We start from the raw sequence: 16,366 nt of genomic DNA on the forward strand, positions 1-16,366 counted from the left end.
CTAGCAGGCAGGTAAGCAGAATATCAGGCAGGAATCAGACAGCAAACTGGCAGGAATCTGGCAGGTAACTTTCAACGGGACCTGAGGGCTGAAGCAGAGTAGTGAACAGTGCAACAACATTGCTCGGGCACCTCCATTTTGGAGGAGGTGCCTTATATATGGTGAAGTCCTCCGGCCATTGGCCGGGGACTCCTTAGGACGGCGCGCGCGGCCCCTTTAAGAGGGAGGGAGCGCGCGCCCTAAGCACAGTGGCCGGGAAGGAGCGCGCTCTGCCAGCAGAGCGGGAGGAGGACGCCGGGCTCGGAGCAGAGGGGTGAGGGGAACAGCGTCCCTGCCTAGCAGAGGGCAGGGACGCCGGCGCTACACATTGTTCTGGTACAACGCACACATGACGCTTAGCCAGGCCTGCCGATCAGAACAAGCACCAGGGATCCTGGCAGTTAAAAGGAGGTTCACAGAGCTCTGCTCCGGCGGCCATTGACTACTGAAGTAGTCGTTGAACAAGGATCATATCTATTGCAGATTGCTTGAGGTCCCACTGCTGTGATTACCACACTCTCAAGATATGAGCACAGCACCACTCCATTCATTGTCTGTGGAACTCTGGCAGGCCATAGAAATTGAATGGAGCAGCAGTGCACATGCACAGCCATCACTCAAATCCTGTACATAGGTGGTAACTTGCTACTTGGGACAACTCCTTCAAAGGAATTGTCCTACAAACGAGGTGCGGACATATCATTGGTGCAACCTATGGGGCCGCACAGGGGCCCAAGAGATAAGGGGGCCCATTTCTACCTCCAAAGCAGGTGCAATTTTGCATTCTTAGGAGCTCTTGGACTGCAAAGGGCCCATATATTGTTCTTGTACCCGGGCCCTTTTCTGTCTGTATACACCAGTGCTACAAACAACAGGTGATTATATGATGATGCAGGGTCCAACTGCTGGGAGTCCCACCAATCCTGAGGACTGTATTTCACATGTGAATGGAGCATTAGGGCATATGCATGACCGCCGCTCTGTTGACTGCCTATGGCACAGGTGGTCACACATACTGCTGTTCCACAAAACCATAGAAGTGAATGGAGCTGTGGTCACACACTGTGGTGCACTGCTGCTCCATATTGCAGAAATAAGACCCCTGTTCTCATGACTGGTGGAGGTCCCAGCGAACAGACCCCCAGTAATCTTACATTTATCCCCTATCTAATAGATAGCTTATGCTGCATTAGCCAAGTCAGCTCTGTACCATCTATGGGGGTCACTGTATACATTAGAATATTAAATGAAAGTGGATTTTTTTGTGTTTTTTTTCTCTTTAGTCAGAGCATTGCCTATGACTGAGCTGTAATTGTGGCTGCAGTTGTGCCTGCATTTTCTTAATATCTTTCAATAATGAAGACCACCTAATAGCACATATAATACCGCTGTATTTAGGCAATGATTTACCAGCATATGGGAAATATTCATTTATGATTACTACATGTGTCCTTTTAATAATAATAGTTTTCTGTACATATTCAGTGTATTCCTGTCTTGTAGGTACCAGAGAACAGAGCTGCATTGCCCCCCAAACCAGGAGGCTTGATTTCAAGTGTTAGTTTCTCACACGGCGCTCCTGGAGCCCCATCAGCATTTCACATTGTCACCTCAAGTAGTCACAGGTCAAACTCTCCGTCCTTTGGTAGCTCCGATGCAAGACACACAGTTGAGCATGGCCAGTCATCACTAGAAGAGCTGCAGGCACAAGTCAAGGAGCTTCGAAGCATCATTGAGACAATGAAGGACCAGCAAAAGTAAGCTTTATTATACCAGATGCCGGCAGCCGGGAATTAAAGGACTTGTTCTGATTTAATATTTTTATGTAAAGTTTCAAAAATGTCATGGATGACTTTTTTATAATGTGCAAACCAAATGAATGGCTATCATGTCATACATAGATAGCCCGAGTTCACAAGATGGAGAGCCACTGCTTGTCAGGGCTCAAAAAAGAGGTTCCCTGGAGGTTGTCCTCTCTAACAGGTTTTCCTGATGAAAGAAACTCTTAAAATGTCATGATACATTGTATTATTTATGGAGTATTTGTTTATTAATAATTAATCCATACCATTTTTTCTCTGAGCGTGAATTCAGTCGGAGCTTATTTTCATCAGATCGGTGCTAAGAGACACTATAATTGTCACAGTCAGTGATTTCCATCTGGCTAAAAGAAGAATGTGCAAAAGACGAAAAACAAATCTGCAATTATGTTCAAAATATCAATTTAGCAGAGAATAGGAAGTAATTAACACAAACTATTCACACTCATCTAATAACAGCCTGTAATGGATGTTATAAGACTTCATTCAGCACATTGGAAGCAGACAATTTTGCTATACGTTCAGAAAATGGACCTTTTCTCTAAATGGATCTAAAGGTGCAGTGAGCAAATGTACAGCCATATACTTAGGTCCATTTACTATTAGCTTCCAGCATTAAAAGAAATGAGTTGAGATGCTGTTTATGACAGGGCAGAATAAAGCCTCAGACTGTGTGACTATATGATTATGTAGCACCCTGAGGATTCGGCTGCTACAGGGGTATTGCACCTCAAGCCAGAGGTGTGATATTCCACTCCCGGGTAAGGATGGAGTGTGGAACTGAGCTCAGTTAGCTGCATGCACTACACACATCCCATTTCCGAGGGACAGACCGATGGTACTCCCACTAGAGAAATGTGCAGGTACGACAGTGTCTGTTCCTGGCTGGAGTGGGAGGGGGGTGGAACATCCCAGTAGTGTAGGGGCAGATAGGGGGAGCAGCCTGGGTAAAGCTAGGAGCTCATTGGGTGCTGGTCACCTGAGCTCACACATAGAGGGAGTATATAAGGTGGGAACCATCTTAGATCAGGGTCAGTCTGTGAGACGTCAGTCTTTTGTAGAGGTTTGGTCAGTCTGAGAGAGCCTGAGAAGCAGAGAGAGAGGAGAAAGAAGGACCCAGAAGGGGGAGAAGAGGGAACTCCAAGAACCCAAAATTAGATCAGAGGGTGAAGAGTTGGCAACAGGGTACCGGATCCCAAGCTGGTGGAGGCTACAGCACACCTTAGCCAGAGACCGGAGGTCGTGGGCAGGATCTGCCACGACCACCCACTAAATCCACCCGGAAGGCAAACCAAGAATAGGGTCAGGGAACCCAGAGACAAGGGTTTACCAACAAGAGGCCCGAGGGAGCCGGACTTAGGTGGATCCCTGGTGGGGAAGGCCAGAGAGAAGGACAAGTCAGAAAGGGAGCTCAGGACCACGCTCCAGAATCACCTGGGGGTTGGCCGAGTCCAAGACCTGGTGGACGCAGCACGGCTCGGGCGGTCACTTAAGGCCAGAGTGACCACAAGAACAGCAGTAAGTAAAAACCCTGAACTGCACAGCCCGGCTCGGAGTCTTCTTAACATCCACACTGCACCACCACTACCACCATCCTCTACACCTGACCCCCTGAGGCTATACCCCTCCCGTTGGGGGTTATACTACCAGAGCTGCACAAGCACCACCAGCCTCAGCGGACCCTGCTGCAGCGGCGGCCGTATTGACCGCAAATCAACGGGTGGCGTAGTCGACACAAAGAACACTAATAACATCTGTAAGGACTGCCACACACTGAGCTTGACACCCTGGGCACGGACCGGGTCACCGCCACTCGGAGACTACAACCCCCATCTGATCCGGCTCCGGGTATCCCCCAAACAACACTGGCCCAGGGGGCGCGTCAATTATATTTTTGCTATAGTTTTTCATACTTTTTTACATTTAGTACATCACAGTTTGCAAGTTCCGTGAATGTACCTATCTTTCTTCTGCTCCTATATAGTGAGATCCACTGGGAATCTAAAACATTGGGACAATGCTCTAAGAGGAGAAAAAGAAAAATGAGATCTTGTACAGTACAAGGTGTAGAAAAGGGCTCCCCAACCTGTGGCTCGCAGACCTATAATGTGTGGCTCGCGGCTGTGTGTCAGCTTGTTGCCTTAGCACCATGTCTAACAAACAGATATGAAGAGCAGGTCTCTAGTTCCTGACGTTTGTGAATAACCCCATACAGAAGAGCAGGTCTAGATGCTCATATATAAGAGGTTGTCCACTACTAGGACAACCCTTTATCACTCTGAATGTTTGCCCTCGTTAAAATAAAAACCCCTGTCCTCACCTCCCGTGCTGGCGCAGTTCCAGTGGTGTCCGCACTCACGTTCTGGGGCTCTCGTGCGGTTATGTCACGTGAGCCCTGCACCATATCAATACTGGTGTCCTAGTCCTAGTAGTGGACAACCCCTTTAAGAGTTGGAGAGATAAATGAAGTCTGGAGATGAGACTGGAGATAAGATGATACTGCTAGTTAAAGGGTTGCTTGAAGTTGGATGCAATAATGTGGTGGGAGTGCCTGCTGCGAGAATACCGAATATGAGTGCGGTGAGAACCCCTGTATGTAAACACACTGCCTTGGTTTTATTTCTATGGGGAAGTTCTGGCTGTTATTATACCAGTAATGGGGCTCTGGATGTAACTACTGTGGGATAGGGAGCGGGATCTGGATGTCACTAGTCGGGGGGCTCTGGATGTTGCTCATGACCCTCTCTCAGAGCTGAATGCGATTCCCAAGGTAAGAAATGTTGGGGATCACTGATCTAGAATTACTCAGGCCTGAGTGCAAAGGGGGGGTAGATTTCTTGATGGTAGTGACTGTAGACGTCCCTATGGTGGAGCATTTGGGACAGACTAGTTCTTTCTTGGTAGTGAAATTCTGGGATGCATGATATATTATAATCTATGCAATCTGTGAGTTCTATTTGCCAACGATAGGTAGCACCAAAGTAATTAATTTCAATAATTTAAATGGATGGTCAGTGGAACAAAAACGTCTTTATATTTAGTGCCATATTAAAATGCGAGAAGGATGGAGTAAATTGAAATATAAGACAGTGGAGTCTCTTGGCTAATGTGATGTAGTGTCTGAAGCAGGTCGTATAGTCACTGAGCATATCACCAGACCAGCAATAAGGAGCCTGGTGTATCTGGCAGCAGAGTAGAGGAGATGATAGGGTAGCACATGTAACTATGGCACAGCAGGGATTGACCTAGGTGTGATTATAGTGGACGCACATAAATACATAACTGATTGGTTCAGTTGATTCTCACTTGGTTGCCTGAGTCTCTCCTGGAGATGAATACTGTGTCGCATCTCCTCCTAGGGATCCAGTACAATCATCATAGTGGGTAATCCTTTTGTGGACTGTCACTGCCATGTCTCCTCAGAACCTGCCCCCTTGGGTATTTCCAGCCTCAGAGGTCTCGCAAGCCAAACAAACCAAACTCCAACCCAAAGATGAAGGGTTTTTTAGGTGGTAGGTATAGGTTGTACCACTGGTATCTTGCAATGGGGTGAGAGCTCAACTATGAATTTGAGGCTTCAGCATCAGAATTATTCAGATCCTGTCCAGACTAGGCTTGAAACATTGGTCCATGCGTAAGCAGTAAATTCATGGGCTCTATGCTTAAACATATGTAGGCCTAGGATTATTAAGAGGCTCGATGTGGAACCCAGGATGATGTGTCCACATCAGCTGACTGTTTTTTTTTATATATATTTGTTTTTTTTGCAAATGAGCATTTGTCATCTGAACATTTGTTGCTTTTCTGGTGAACATTTGTCTGTGTCCAATATAAGCACAGGGTGATATATTAGATGAAAATTATCTGAAAATAAGATGCTTCTCTCTATGTATTATTCAGTATATGCAAATAAGACTGTGAAATAGATAATCTGTGGAGCACATATCATCTCAGATCTCAGCACAGCTTACCCCAAGCAGTATTTCAGGAGTCAGATTCCTACTCAAACTATTTGGTTATTCGGATTCTCCACATGTTTCATTGTCCTTGTTCTTCACTTTGCTGCCTTTTAAAGTATAGTTTAGTATACTCGAGGTTACCCCAGAAAATTAATTCCATCGTTCTTGTATTTTTATTTTAGAAAAGAAATAAAACAATTACTGTCCGAGCTGGATGAAGAAAAGAAGATTCGTCTTCGATTACAGGTACACAATATTTGACTTGAAGCCCTTCCGAAATAGTAGTTTGGAAATGTATGCTGTAGTTGTGCTCTGACCGCAGGTTCCAGTGATATGATAAAAGTCTGAAATTCTCAGAGTCCTGTTAGTACATCATCAATCATAGGCTTACTCATTAAAACGGTGTAAAGAAAATCCAGTTGTCTTTTTTCAATAATATACTTTTTATTAAGGGATGTTTTACAAAAGAAGGGAAAGGGAAAATAAAATATGATAAAGACAGTATAGTAGTATTACAACAGTTACATCATCCTAACAAAACTTTTAACTTGGAGGAAAAATCTGGAAAAGGATAGCCGGAGAGGAAGAAAGGAAAGAAAGGAAGGAAAGGGAGAGAGGAATGGGATGGGGAAAAAAGGGAAGGATGAATGAGGAAAACAGGGGAAAGGGAGGTGAAAACAAAATAGATCATCTATAGTATAAATCCTTGTTATGGCATCACAGGATTTCAGTTTAATTATGTTAAAATAATAAATGATTTGTATACTTTCTGGCTAAAAGATGTTATTTGTTTGGAGAGGTATTCTTATTCAGGGAAAAGTATCCAGTATCCAGATCCAGAAAGACCATATAGAATAGTATTTCTTAAGAGAGCTGTTTCTTAACGCATAGGAATGTTCTAAAGAATTGTGAACTAACATTTTATCTATAATTTCTGAGATAGTAGGAACATTAACTGACTTCCATTTAGATTCAATAAGTAGCTTTGTTATAGCCAATATATGAATGGAAATATGTTTTATCTTCTGTGGGAGTAAATTTGAGTCAAGAGATAGAAGGGCTAGTTGTGGTGAAATATTAACTGTAGAGTTGTTGATTTTATTCAACAATTTAAAGATCTCTTTCCATATTAATGCAGCTTTAGAACATGTCCAAAAGATATGAAATACCGTATTTTTCGGACTATAAGACGCACCGGACCATAAGATGCACCTAGGTTTTAGAGGAGGAAAAAAAAAATAATTAAGCAAAAAATGTGTTCATGATGCACTTTCAAGGGGGAGGGGTTCTTCTGCTGACACTGGTATAGGGGTAATGTCCCCCAATTCTGACAATATCCCCCATCCTGGTATATATGTCTCTCCCCTTCCTTTTATACGTGGTCCCCATCCCCATCCTGGTATGCCTCACATCCCTCCATCCTGGTATGCATGGCACCCCTCATCCTTATCCTGGTATGTATGGCACCCCTCATTCCTGTCCTGGTATGCATGGCACCCCTCATCCCTGTCCTGGTATGCATGGCACCCCTAATCCCTATCCTGTTATGCATGGCACCCCTCATCCCTATCCTGGTATGCATGGCACCCCTCATCCCTATCCTGGTATGCATGACACCCATAATCCCTATCCTGGTATGCATGGCACCCCTAATCCCTATCCTGGTATGAATGGCACAGCAATCCCCATCCTGGTATGCATGGCACAGCAATCCCCATCCTGGTATGCATGGCACCCCTAATCCCTATCCTGGTATGCATGGCACCCCTCATCCTTATCGTGGTATGTATGGCCCCTCATTCTAATCCTGGTATGTATGGCCCCCTCATCTTTATCCTGTTATGTATGCCGCCCTCAGTGTTATCCTGGTATGTATGGCCCCCTCATCTTTATCTTGTTATGTATGGCCCCCTCATCTTTATCCTGTTATGTATGCCCCCCTCAGCATTACCCTGGTATGTATGACCCCCTCATCCTTACCCTGGTATGTATGGCCCCCTCATCCTTACCCTGGTATGTATGGCCCCCTCATCCTTATCCTAGTATGCGTGGTCCCCCTAATCCCTATCATGCTGCACATTAAAAAAAAACCTCTCCTACTCACCTTTCTTCTCTCCTCCAGCGCTTCGTCCTGCCTGCCCACACTGATCTCTCCATGTGAGCCGCGCATGGCGTCACTACCATGTGCAAGGAGAGATCAGCTGCCGGAAGTCACTGCTCGCAATGCCGGTAGTGTGTGCACGGGGAGCAGTGACTTCATGCTCCTTCATAGCCGACACACATCGTAGCCGCGCTGCGGCTCCTGCTGCTGCCGGGCTACCGCGTGTGCCCGCTTATTAAAGGGCATAAATATTCACCCCATCTCCATGCCCATGGGCGTGGAGAGAGGTTGAATATTCATGCCCTTTAACAGCGGGCACAGGCGATTCCGGCAACAGCAGGAGCCTCGCTGCGGCTACACTGTGTGCTGCTATTAAGGAGCGTGGGGAGCACTGAATATTCATTTTCTTTAGCAGCGGGGACAATGTAGGCTGCAGCGGGCGGTTGCTGACTCCTGTTCCCCGCTCCTTCACCGCTACTGCTCCCCCCACACCCCACATATATATACACCCCCCCCCCCTTCAACATTCGGACTATAAGACGCACCCCCCATTTTCCTCCAAAATTTTGGAGGAAAAAAGGCCTTCTTATAGTCCGAAAAATACGGTAAGTTGGTTTTTTGTCCACAGTATCTCCAACATGAATCAGAGTAGTCCACAAAGGCTTTCTTTAGTCTGGCTGTACAATTCCTCTTCTGGAAGATTATGAAAAGTTTTTAGGGAGACGAAGTCTATAATTGATTCGTTTAAAGTGGCGACCATGAAATCCCAGTTGATGCGAACAAATGTCTTTTCGGCTTCTAAAGATAGTAGTATGGAAGACAATTTTTGTTTTTCCACATATATAAGTAAATTTAAAAGTCTTCTTGTGTCATCTGAGGCTTGTCTTCCCTTAATGAAACCCTACTTTATCAGAATGAATTAGTATAGGCATAATTTTAATGAATCTTTCAGATATTAGCTTAGCGTATATTTTCAATGTCTGTATTTAGAAGAGAATCGGCCTTTGGTTCGACATCTCCTCAGAATTACTATTTTGTTTAGGTATAACAACAATGGTGGCTATTAGGGATTCATTTGAGAATAGGCCATTGTTGGTCGCTTGATATAACAGAAGTTAGGGGGTAGAGAGATGATGTCTAAATAATTTATAATATTCGGTGGGTATTCATCAAGTCCAGGGGATTTATTTTCCGGCAATTTCTTGATGGCAATATCAGTTTTGTTAGTAGAGAAAGGGGAATTTAATCATTTAATTTGCTCTTAGTTTAATTGCGGGAGTTCTTCTGAAAGGAAATTATTTATTCATTTAATATTTAATTGGGTAGTTTCTTTATCGTCTTTCAGATTGTATAGGGAAGAATAAAATGTAGCAAATTGTTCCACTATAGCTTGCGGGTGTATGTAGTTGATTCCATCTTGGATTTAAGTTCAGCTCTAAGACTTATTATGGCAAAGTGAGTTTTTTTCCGTCGGATTTTGTTGTTGTTTTGCCACTGCCTTGCTAATCTTTTGGGTGATTTTTTTTATATATTTTCTTTTGTTTTCCTTTTGTGTTGTGCATTGAGTTGGATAAGGATCCCTCTAAGTACTGCCTTATGGACATCTCAAATACTAGTATTTGCGCAATAAAATAATGATGTAGCCACTTATGGTTAGACCTTTAAAATGAATTTACTCTGAGGGTCTACTTTTCTTCCTTGTTCTGGATTGTGACCATTCTCGGACATATTCCGTCCGTCCTTTGGGTCTTGAATAAGGTTGGCTTTTCCATTGAAGAAGACTATGAGTCTAGCAGAAAAACACCACTATACGAAATGTTATTCGCTCTTAAGATGCTAGTTATGCCAGCAAAGGATTTTCCTAGCATATCTCTTTTGAGAAGTCCAGAAATATTTTTATTGACTGGTAAGGAGGAGGTAGATATTAATTTTTCTTTAGATAGTCCAGAAGGCGACCGGTCCTTAGTCTGGAAGAAATGTATTCTCGCAATCGCTTCTCTTGAAGTGTCTCCTGACAGAAAACTAGGTTTTGGTAGCCTATGGGCTCTGTCTGTTGTCAGTTCTGCATTAGGAACCGATGGTAGTGTTTTATATATTAAGTCTTTAATATATGGAGCCATTTGTGACGGGGAAACATTCTCAAGTATTCCCCTAAATTTTAGATTGTTCCGCCTGTTGCGGTCCTCTAAATCTGTAAGTTTTAATTTTAATGTTTTAACTTCGCTTTTAAGTAAACAATGATCCTTTTCCAAAGCGTATTGTGTGCCAGATATGGGGATTTTACTTTTTTATTTGTGTCGTTGATTTTCTGATTAATATCTTTTCAGTATTGTATTTAGGCTTTGGAATCCATTGACCATAATTATGTTCAGTTGTTGAATGAAAGATGAATGGAGGTCTAGCAAGTATTTTTCTCATGGAGAAAGATTTAATAAAAGAGAAACCTGTTAAATTGTGTTTGCGTTGTCACTATATCTATTAATGGGTATCAGAATAGGAGACATATCAGGAGAAGTTGTATGGTCCCTTTTAGGTCTATGTTTAGAGGGGGTCAAATTGGGAGATATGTCCTCTGAACCATCATCTGTTTCAGATGAGTGTAAGTCCTTTTTATTATCATTGTTACCCTTTATGCCACTTGCCTGCTTCTTTCCTTTATTCCTTGTATGAGATCCACCTAATGTGAACGATGTGTCCATATTAATAGGGGCAGTACGGGAAGTATATGTAATAATATTATCAGACAGTTCCTCATCTTTGCCTGTCATCATTTATCTTGGAGCTGCGCTGTATGCTCAGTATCCAGAAGCTCTGCTATTAAACAGCGTGATTGCGGCCGTTGCTAGTGTCTGTCAAGAGGGGATTCTCCAAGTGCAGGGACTTCTCCTGAGCTGGTAAGTAGCCCGGCTTCTGAATGACATTGGCGCTGCCCGCTCTGTTGCTGGCACGGCGCTCCGTGTCATTAGTGAGGCGTGCGGTGCTGCTCCGGGGTAGAGGGAGTTTACTCACTGCTGCTCTTCAGTGATTCCTGTCAGCGCTGGGCTTTTGCTTCCCACGGTGAGTTCCTTTCTTTTTACCTCAGGTGGAGGTAGTGGTCCCATTGGATCTTGATGGTGGGCCTCAGAGGTGGGTCCAGGACTATCTTGAAGGTCCAGGGGGTTCTTCTTTTCTTTGTACAAGAAACAGTTGTTGCTCTAAACATTCTCTATCCATTTTTATTCCAGATGGATGTCAATGAAATTAAGAAATCTCTACAATCCAAATGAGAACAATGGACATGTCACAGCCCACATCAGAAGTCCTACAATCATGAACGTTTCTTCCCTCCAAGGCCAAAATACGTTTGGTGCCAAACGATCTAAAATTTGCCTCAAACGCGACAAGCACACCAGCCGTTCACCTACCAAGGACGCCCTGGTGACTTTTCTAGCTCTCACCCACGTGAATATCGGTGGACTCCACGTTGTGCTCAAGTGTTCCTCCTCGAAACTGCGCATGAAGGAAACTCCGGCAGTTTTACTTCAGAGTGGTACTTTTTTATGATATTTTTCCATGAATAAAGAGTATTTCCAATTGTCTGTTTACAAGCTTTATAATTTTATGGTTGTTTTTTCTTTCCTTTTTTATTACGTCTTTTATCTTGGATTTTCTGAAATCTCTGTGCAGCTGAGTAACCCTTTCCTGTCCTTTCTGTTACCTTCTGAGACATACTATATGGGTTTGGATCTCTGACTGGAAACGTTCATGTGCAAAGTACTGTTCATACAATGTGATGAAACGCTTTGCTTTTCACTGTACTTTATGAATGTGTTCCCTAAGAGAGAAAAGTATGGCGTTTACAGATAATTTGTGCCTTTTTTAATTCTTGATTCCTGCAGAAACATAGTAGTTACAAGTTGGCCCTAACTACACTGGTGATCGGACCGGCCAGACGAAGCTTGTAGGGTAAGAACGCCCTTCTCCGGACGTCACCTGAGACAGGAGGTTCATAGGACTATTATAATAATAGAAAATGCAATAAAATAACTTAAAAATAAACTTTATCATTTAGGAAATACGGTTACATTTATTTTAAAGAGACAGGATGCAAATTAAAAATACAAAAAAAAACGATTATCATTCTAGTAATGGAGGAAGAATTATAGATTTATGCTAAAAGTAAAATAAAGATGCAAATGGTTGGTGAGAAATAAGTGACCACATTGAATATTTCTTTAGATTCAGTAGTAATGGAATTCTAATTGGACAATACTTTACAATAGTTAAGTATGCATTACAAGGGATCGTAAATGTATTTTAGGATAGGGCTTTGGATTAGTTTACATTATCTTTCCATGTAATGAAATAATAAGAAGCAATGAAGAAAGACAATGATTTTGAAAGCCAAGGCGTCCCTTGTTTACAAGCAGCTGAGATTTCTGAATTTCACTCTAGTGGTGACGTTTGGTACTGCGTGCAGCGTATTTGAAGCCACTGGATAGAGTACAACAGAGACCTCTAGTGGTACAAATTGTAAAAGACATGTTATACGAATGACTATACTTTTAATTGCATGGTGCGCAAATGTTTAAATCAAAAACCGCAATATAAGTATATACTGTATTGATGTCCAACATGTTATAGAAAAAATGTATAACAAAGCCCAAAAATAAGCATTAATAATCATATTCGTAGACAAACTGGTTAAGATTCTACTCAAAATAGCTTCTTGTGTTGGAGGCGACAATTGTGTGGATTATCGGTGTTGCCATGAGGTCGGTTGCTGCACTTGTATTATTAGACTTGCCTCTTTAGGTTGCAAGAATGAAGAAGATGCTGAATATGTCTCATTTTCTGTCATCCTCGAGTGAACGCAGATGGGAAAGTATAGAAGATAAATCTAATGTGACATGTCTCTCCCATATTTATATGTGACGTTGCCCTTTCTCAAGCTGCACCCCACATGGGGTCTAAGAATCAGGACAAATACCTAGAAATCTGGGTGCTTGAGTGTTGTATGTATATATACAATAAAATGTCTTTAATTCAGCTTTGATGGGACCTGAGAGGTGACAGATGAACTAATACACTGGATTATTGGACTGCCATGTATATGTTGTGGATGAACTCTACCTAGAGAATCTCTAGGAACAAAGTCCAATGTACAGGTCAGATGCCAGATAATCAGAACTTCTGGACTATCGGATGCCCGATTAAAGGGATTTTGTTGTATGTATATATTTAATAATTTGTATGTAAAGTTAATGTGCAACCAAGTGATCTCAGTGAGAGCAGTGCATGGGGTTATAAGGAATTGGTGACATTTATATAGATGTAACCCATTTTGTATATCACGGTATAACGACGCACTGGTTTTTGCCGTCACTCGCTGTTTCCGTAATTGGCAAATACCACAAGTCAGTGCAGACGATGTGAAGAGGTGGAAGATGACATTACTGCTGAGAGAGTTACGCTAGTTTGTCATAGCATGGAATGAATGTCCCATCATTACAACATGTTATACTTACAGGAACGTCATTGTGTTACCAGTGTATGTTTCTTATTATAAGTTACCACTTCACTGTAATTTATACTCATCACTAGTGTTGAGCATTCCGATACTGAAATATCGGGTATCGGCCGATATTCGCGGTATCGGAATTCCGATACTTAATTCCGATACTTTTACAATATCGAATACTGGAATCGGAAGTTCCCATAATGCCTGCGCTCTGCAGTGTCTCTGAAGGATGACAAGCTGGATGGCAGCGCTCAGCTGAGATCCAGCCTGTCATCAGAATGCCATCCAAGTGTGAGAGAATTCTCCTGATTGTTTAAAAGCCGGCGGGCGGTAAAAAGCCGCCGGCTTTTAAACAATCACACAGCCCCATACTGCTTCCCCGCAGCCTCCCACCCCGATCCTCCGCTCCCCTCGCCACCTCCCATCCCGATCGTAAGTTAGGACCGGGCGGGGAGCGCAGCACCAAGGAGCGGGGAGCGAAGGACCCGGGCGGGGAAGCCGGCAGTGAAAAGACTTCACCGCCGGCTTTCCCGTTCTGTGCTGCGCTTTCCCGCCGGTTATTTCAAATGAACAGCTGAGGTATCAGGTGATGCTGATCAGCTGTTCATTTGAAGTTGCCGCGTTGCCCTCAGAGGGTTCATGTGAGTTCATGCTTGACTGCATTGCATGAACTCACATGAACTTTCCCACGGTCGCACAGGTCAGCCTCACCTCCCAGACCCGTCATGATTGGTGTGTGTGGGTGTCTGTGCGATGTGTGCGGGTGTGCGCGATGTGTGCGGTGTCTGTGCGATGTGTGCGGTGTCTGTGCGATGTGTGCGGTGTCTGTGCGAGCAGGCAGACATAGGCCGATGTGACACTACTACTCCCATCGGCCTATGTCTGTCCCCCGTCCACTCCTGCCAGCAGGATCAGCTCGATGGGAGCAGTAGTTCCCATCAGCCTGATCCTGCTATATAAATTGCCCTACTGTGTCCCCAATAAATGTTAAATACATGTCATTGGTGGCCAGTGGTTACCTAAAAGAAATTAGTTCATACATTACCTGTCCCCGCCGAACGCCACCTAAAATAAAGTAAAAAATAAAAAACTACACCTATACTCACCTAGACACCTAATTCCCCGAAGCCATCGATCTCCTGTAATAAAATATAAAATAATAAACCACAACCTTATCCTTACCCCTCCGTAGTAGTCCACGAGTGTCCCACGAAGATCTCCAGTTTAGAGCAGCCACATAGAATGTGACCGCTCTGAACCGCTGCCGCCGCTAGAGTGATGAGGCCGTAAAGCAGCCCCGTCACTGCATAAGCGGGTTCGCCGGAGTTCAGGCAGCGCTGCTCCGGTTAGCTGCTTTACGGCCCTGCTGTATCGTGAGAAATTCCCACGGTACAGCAGTGCCGTAAAGGAGGTCTCCAGAGCTGCGCTGCCTGAATGCACTCCGGTGACCTCAGTCAGTGGCTCCCGCTGCCGGGAGCGGACGTGTTCCCGGCAGCGTGAGCTTACAGCAGCCATGCACAGCTGTCACCATCTCCAGATGTGACAGCTGTGCATGGGAGATCAGCGCAGGAACGTGGACAGGTAACTATTTTTTTTTTATAGTAAACTAAGAATTAAATAAAATGGTCTGTTTTATTTCAAATAAATTATTTTTTTCTGGGTGTAGTGTGTTTTTTCTTTTTAACACTTTGTAGGTTAGTAATGGGGGTGTCTTATAGACGCCCATCATTACTAACCTGGGCTTCATGGCAGCTGGCGCTGACATGAACCCCAGCCCTATTACCCCACTGCCACCGCACCAGGGCAGCGTGGAAGAGCGAGGCTAAGTGCCAGAATTGGCGCATCCTATGGATGCGCCATTTCTGGGGCGGCTGACGGCTGGTGTTTCTAGCCTGGGAGGGGGCCAATATTCATGGCACCCTTCCTGGGCTATTAATATCAGCCCCCAGCTGTCTGCCTAGCCTTTGCTAGCTATTAAAATAGGGGGGACCCCACGTCATTTTTTTGGGGGGGTCCCCCATTTTAATAGCTAGTAAAGGGTAGGTATTCAGCTGGGGGCTGATATTAGTTGCCCGGGAAGCTCCGTGGGTATTACCCCCTTCCCAGGCTTCAAACATCTTCCCCAGCCGTCTGCTTAACCTCCGCTAGAGACTAAAATTATGGGGGATCCCACGCCAATTTTTTTTTAAATAAATCCTTTATTTTAACACTAAATGACATTTGATGAGTTAATAAAGATGCAGTCCCTAAATTATTATCTATTTTTTAATTAATTTTTCCCAAAAATTTTGACGTGGGCTTTGCCATATTTTTGTATGCCAGCCAGGTACAGCATCCAGCTTCTATGAACGCGCCATTTTCCGGGGCGGCTGCGGACTGCAATTTGCAGCGGGTGGGGCCCAGAAAGCTTGGGTCTCCCTGCGCTGCGGATTCCAGCCCCCAGCTGCCTAGTTGTACCTGGCTGGACACACAAATATAGTGAGAAGCCCCACGTATTTTTTTTTTAAATTATTTCATGAAATTCATGAAATAATAAAGAAAAAAAGGGCTTCCCTATATTGTTGTGTCCGGCCAGGTACAAATAGGCAGCTGGTGGTTGGGGGCAGCCCGTTCCTGCCTGCTGTACCTGGCTGGACACAAATATAGTGCAAAGCCCCACGTCAATTTTTTTTTAATTATTTCAGGAAATTCATGAAATAATTAAAAAAAAATTGATGTGGGGCTGCGTCCTATATTTGTGTCCAGCCAGGTACAGCAGGCAGGAACGGGCTGCCCCCAACCACCAGCTGCCTATTTGTACCTGGCCGGACACGACAATATAGGGAAGCCCTTTTTTTAAAAAATTATTTCATGAAATAATTAAAAAAAAATTGACGTGGAGCTTCGCACTATATTTGTGTCCAGCCAGGTACAGCAGGCAGGAACGGGCTGCCCCCAACCACCAGCT

At 44.0% G+C, this 16,366-nt stretch overlaps 1 protein-coding gene across 1 annotated transcript in view; it reads left to right on the plus strand.

Moving 5' to 3' along the window:
- Nucleotides 1-11,185, plus strand: part of LOC141220807 (SH3 domain-containing kinase-binding protein 1-like) — a 90,995-nt gene extending 79,810 nt beyond the window's left edge. Inside the window, exons 5-7 of the mRNA XM_073666408.1 lie at nucleotides 1,543-1,796; nucleotides 6,001-6,064; nucleotides 11,144-11,185. Coding sequence (XP_073522509.1) covers nucleotides 1,543-1,796; nucleotides 6,001-6,064; nucleotides 11,144-11,185 — 360 coding nt within the window. The remainder of the gene's footprint in view (nucleotides 1-1,542; nucleotides 1,797-6,000; nucleotides 6,065-11,143) is intronic.
- The last annotated feature ends 5,181 nt before the right edge of the window (nucleotides 11,186-16,366 follow it).

The sequence above is a fragment of the Phyllobates terribilis genome, unplaced genomic scaffold, assembly GCF_046119375.1.
Source record: "Phyllobates terribilis strain yellow unplaced genomic scaffold, ASM4611937v1 Scaffold_304__1_contigs__length_2301189, whole genome shotgun sequence".
Classification (NCBI taxonomy): Eukaryota; Metazoa; Chordata; class Amphibia; order Anura; family Dendrobatidae; genus Phyllobates; species Phyllobates terribilis.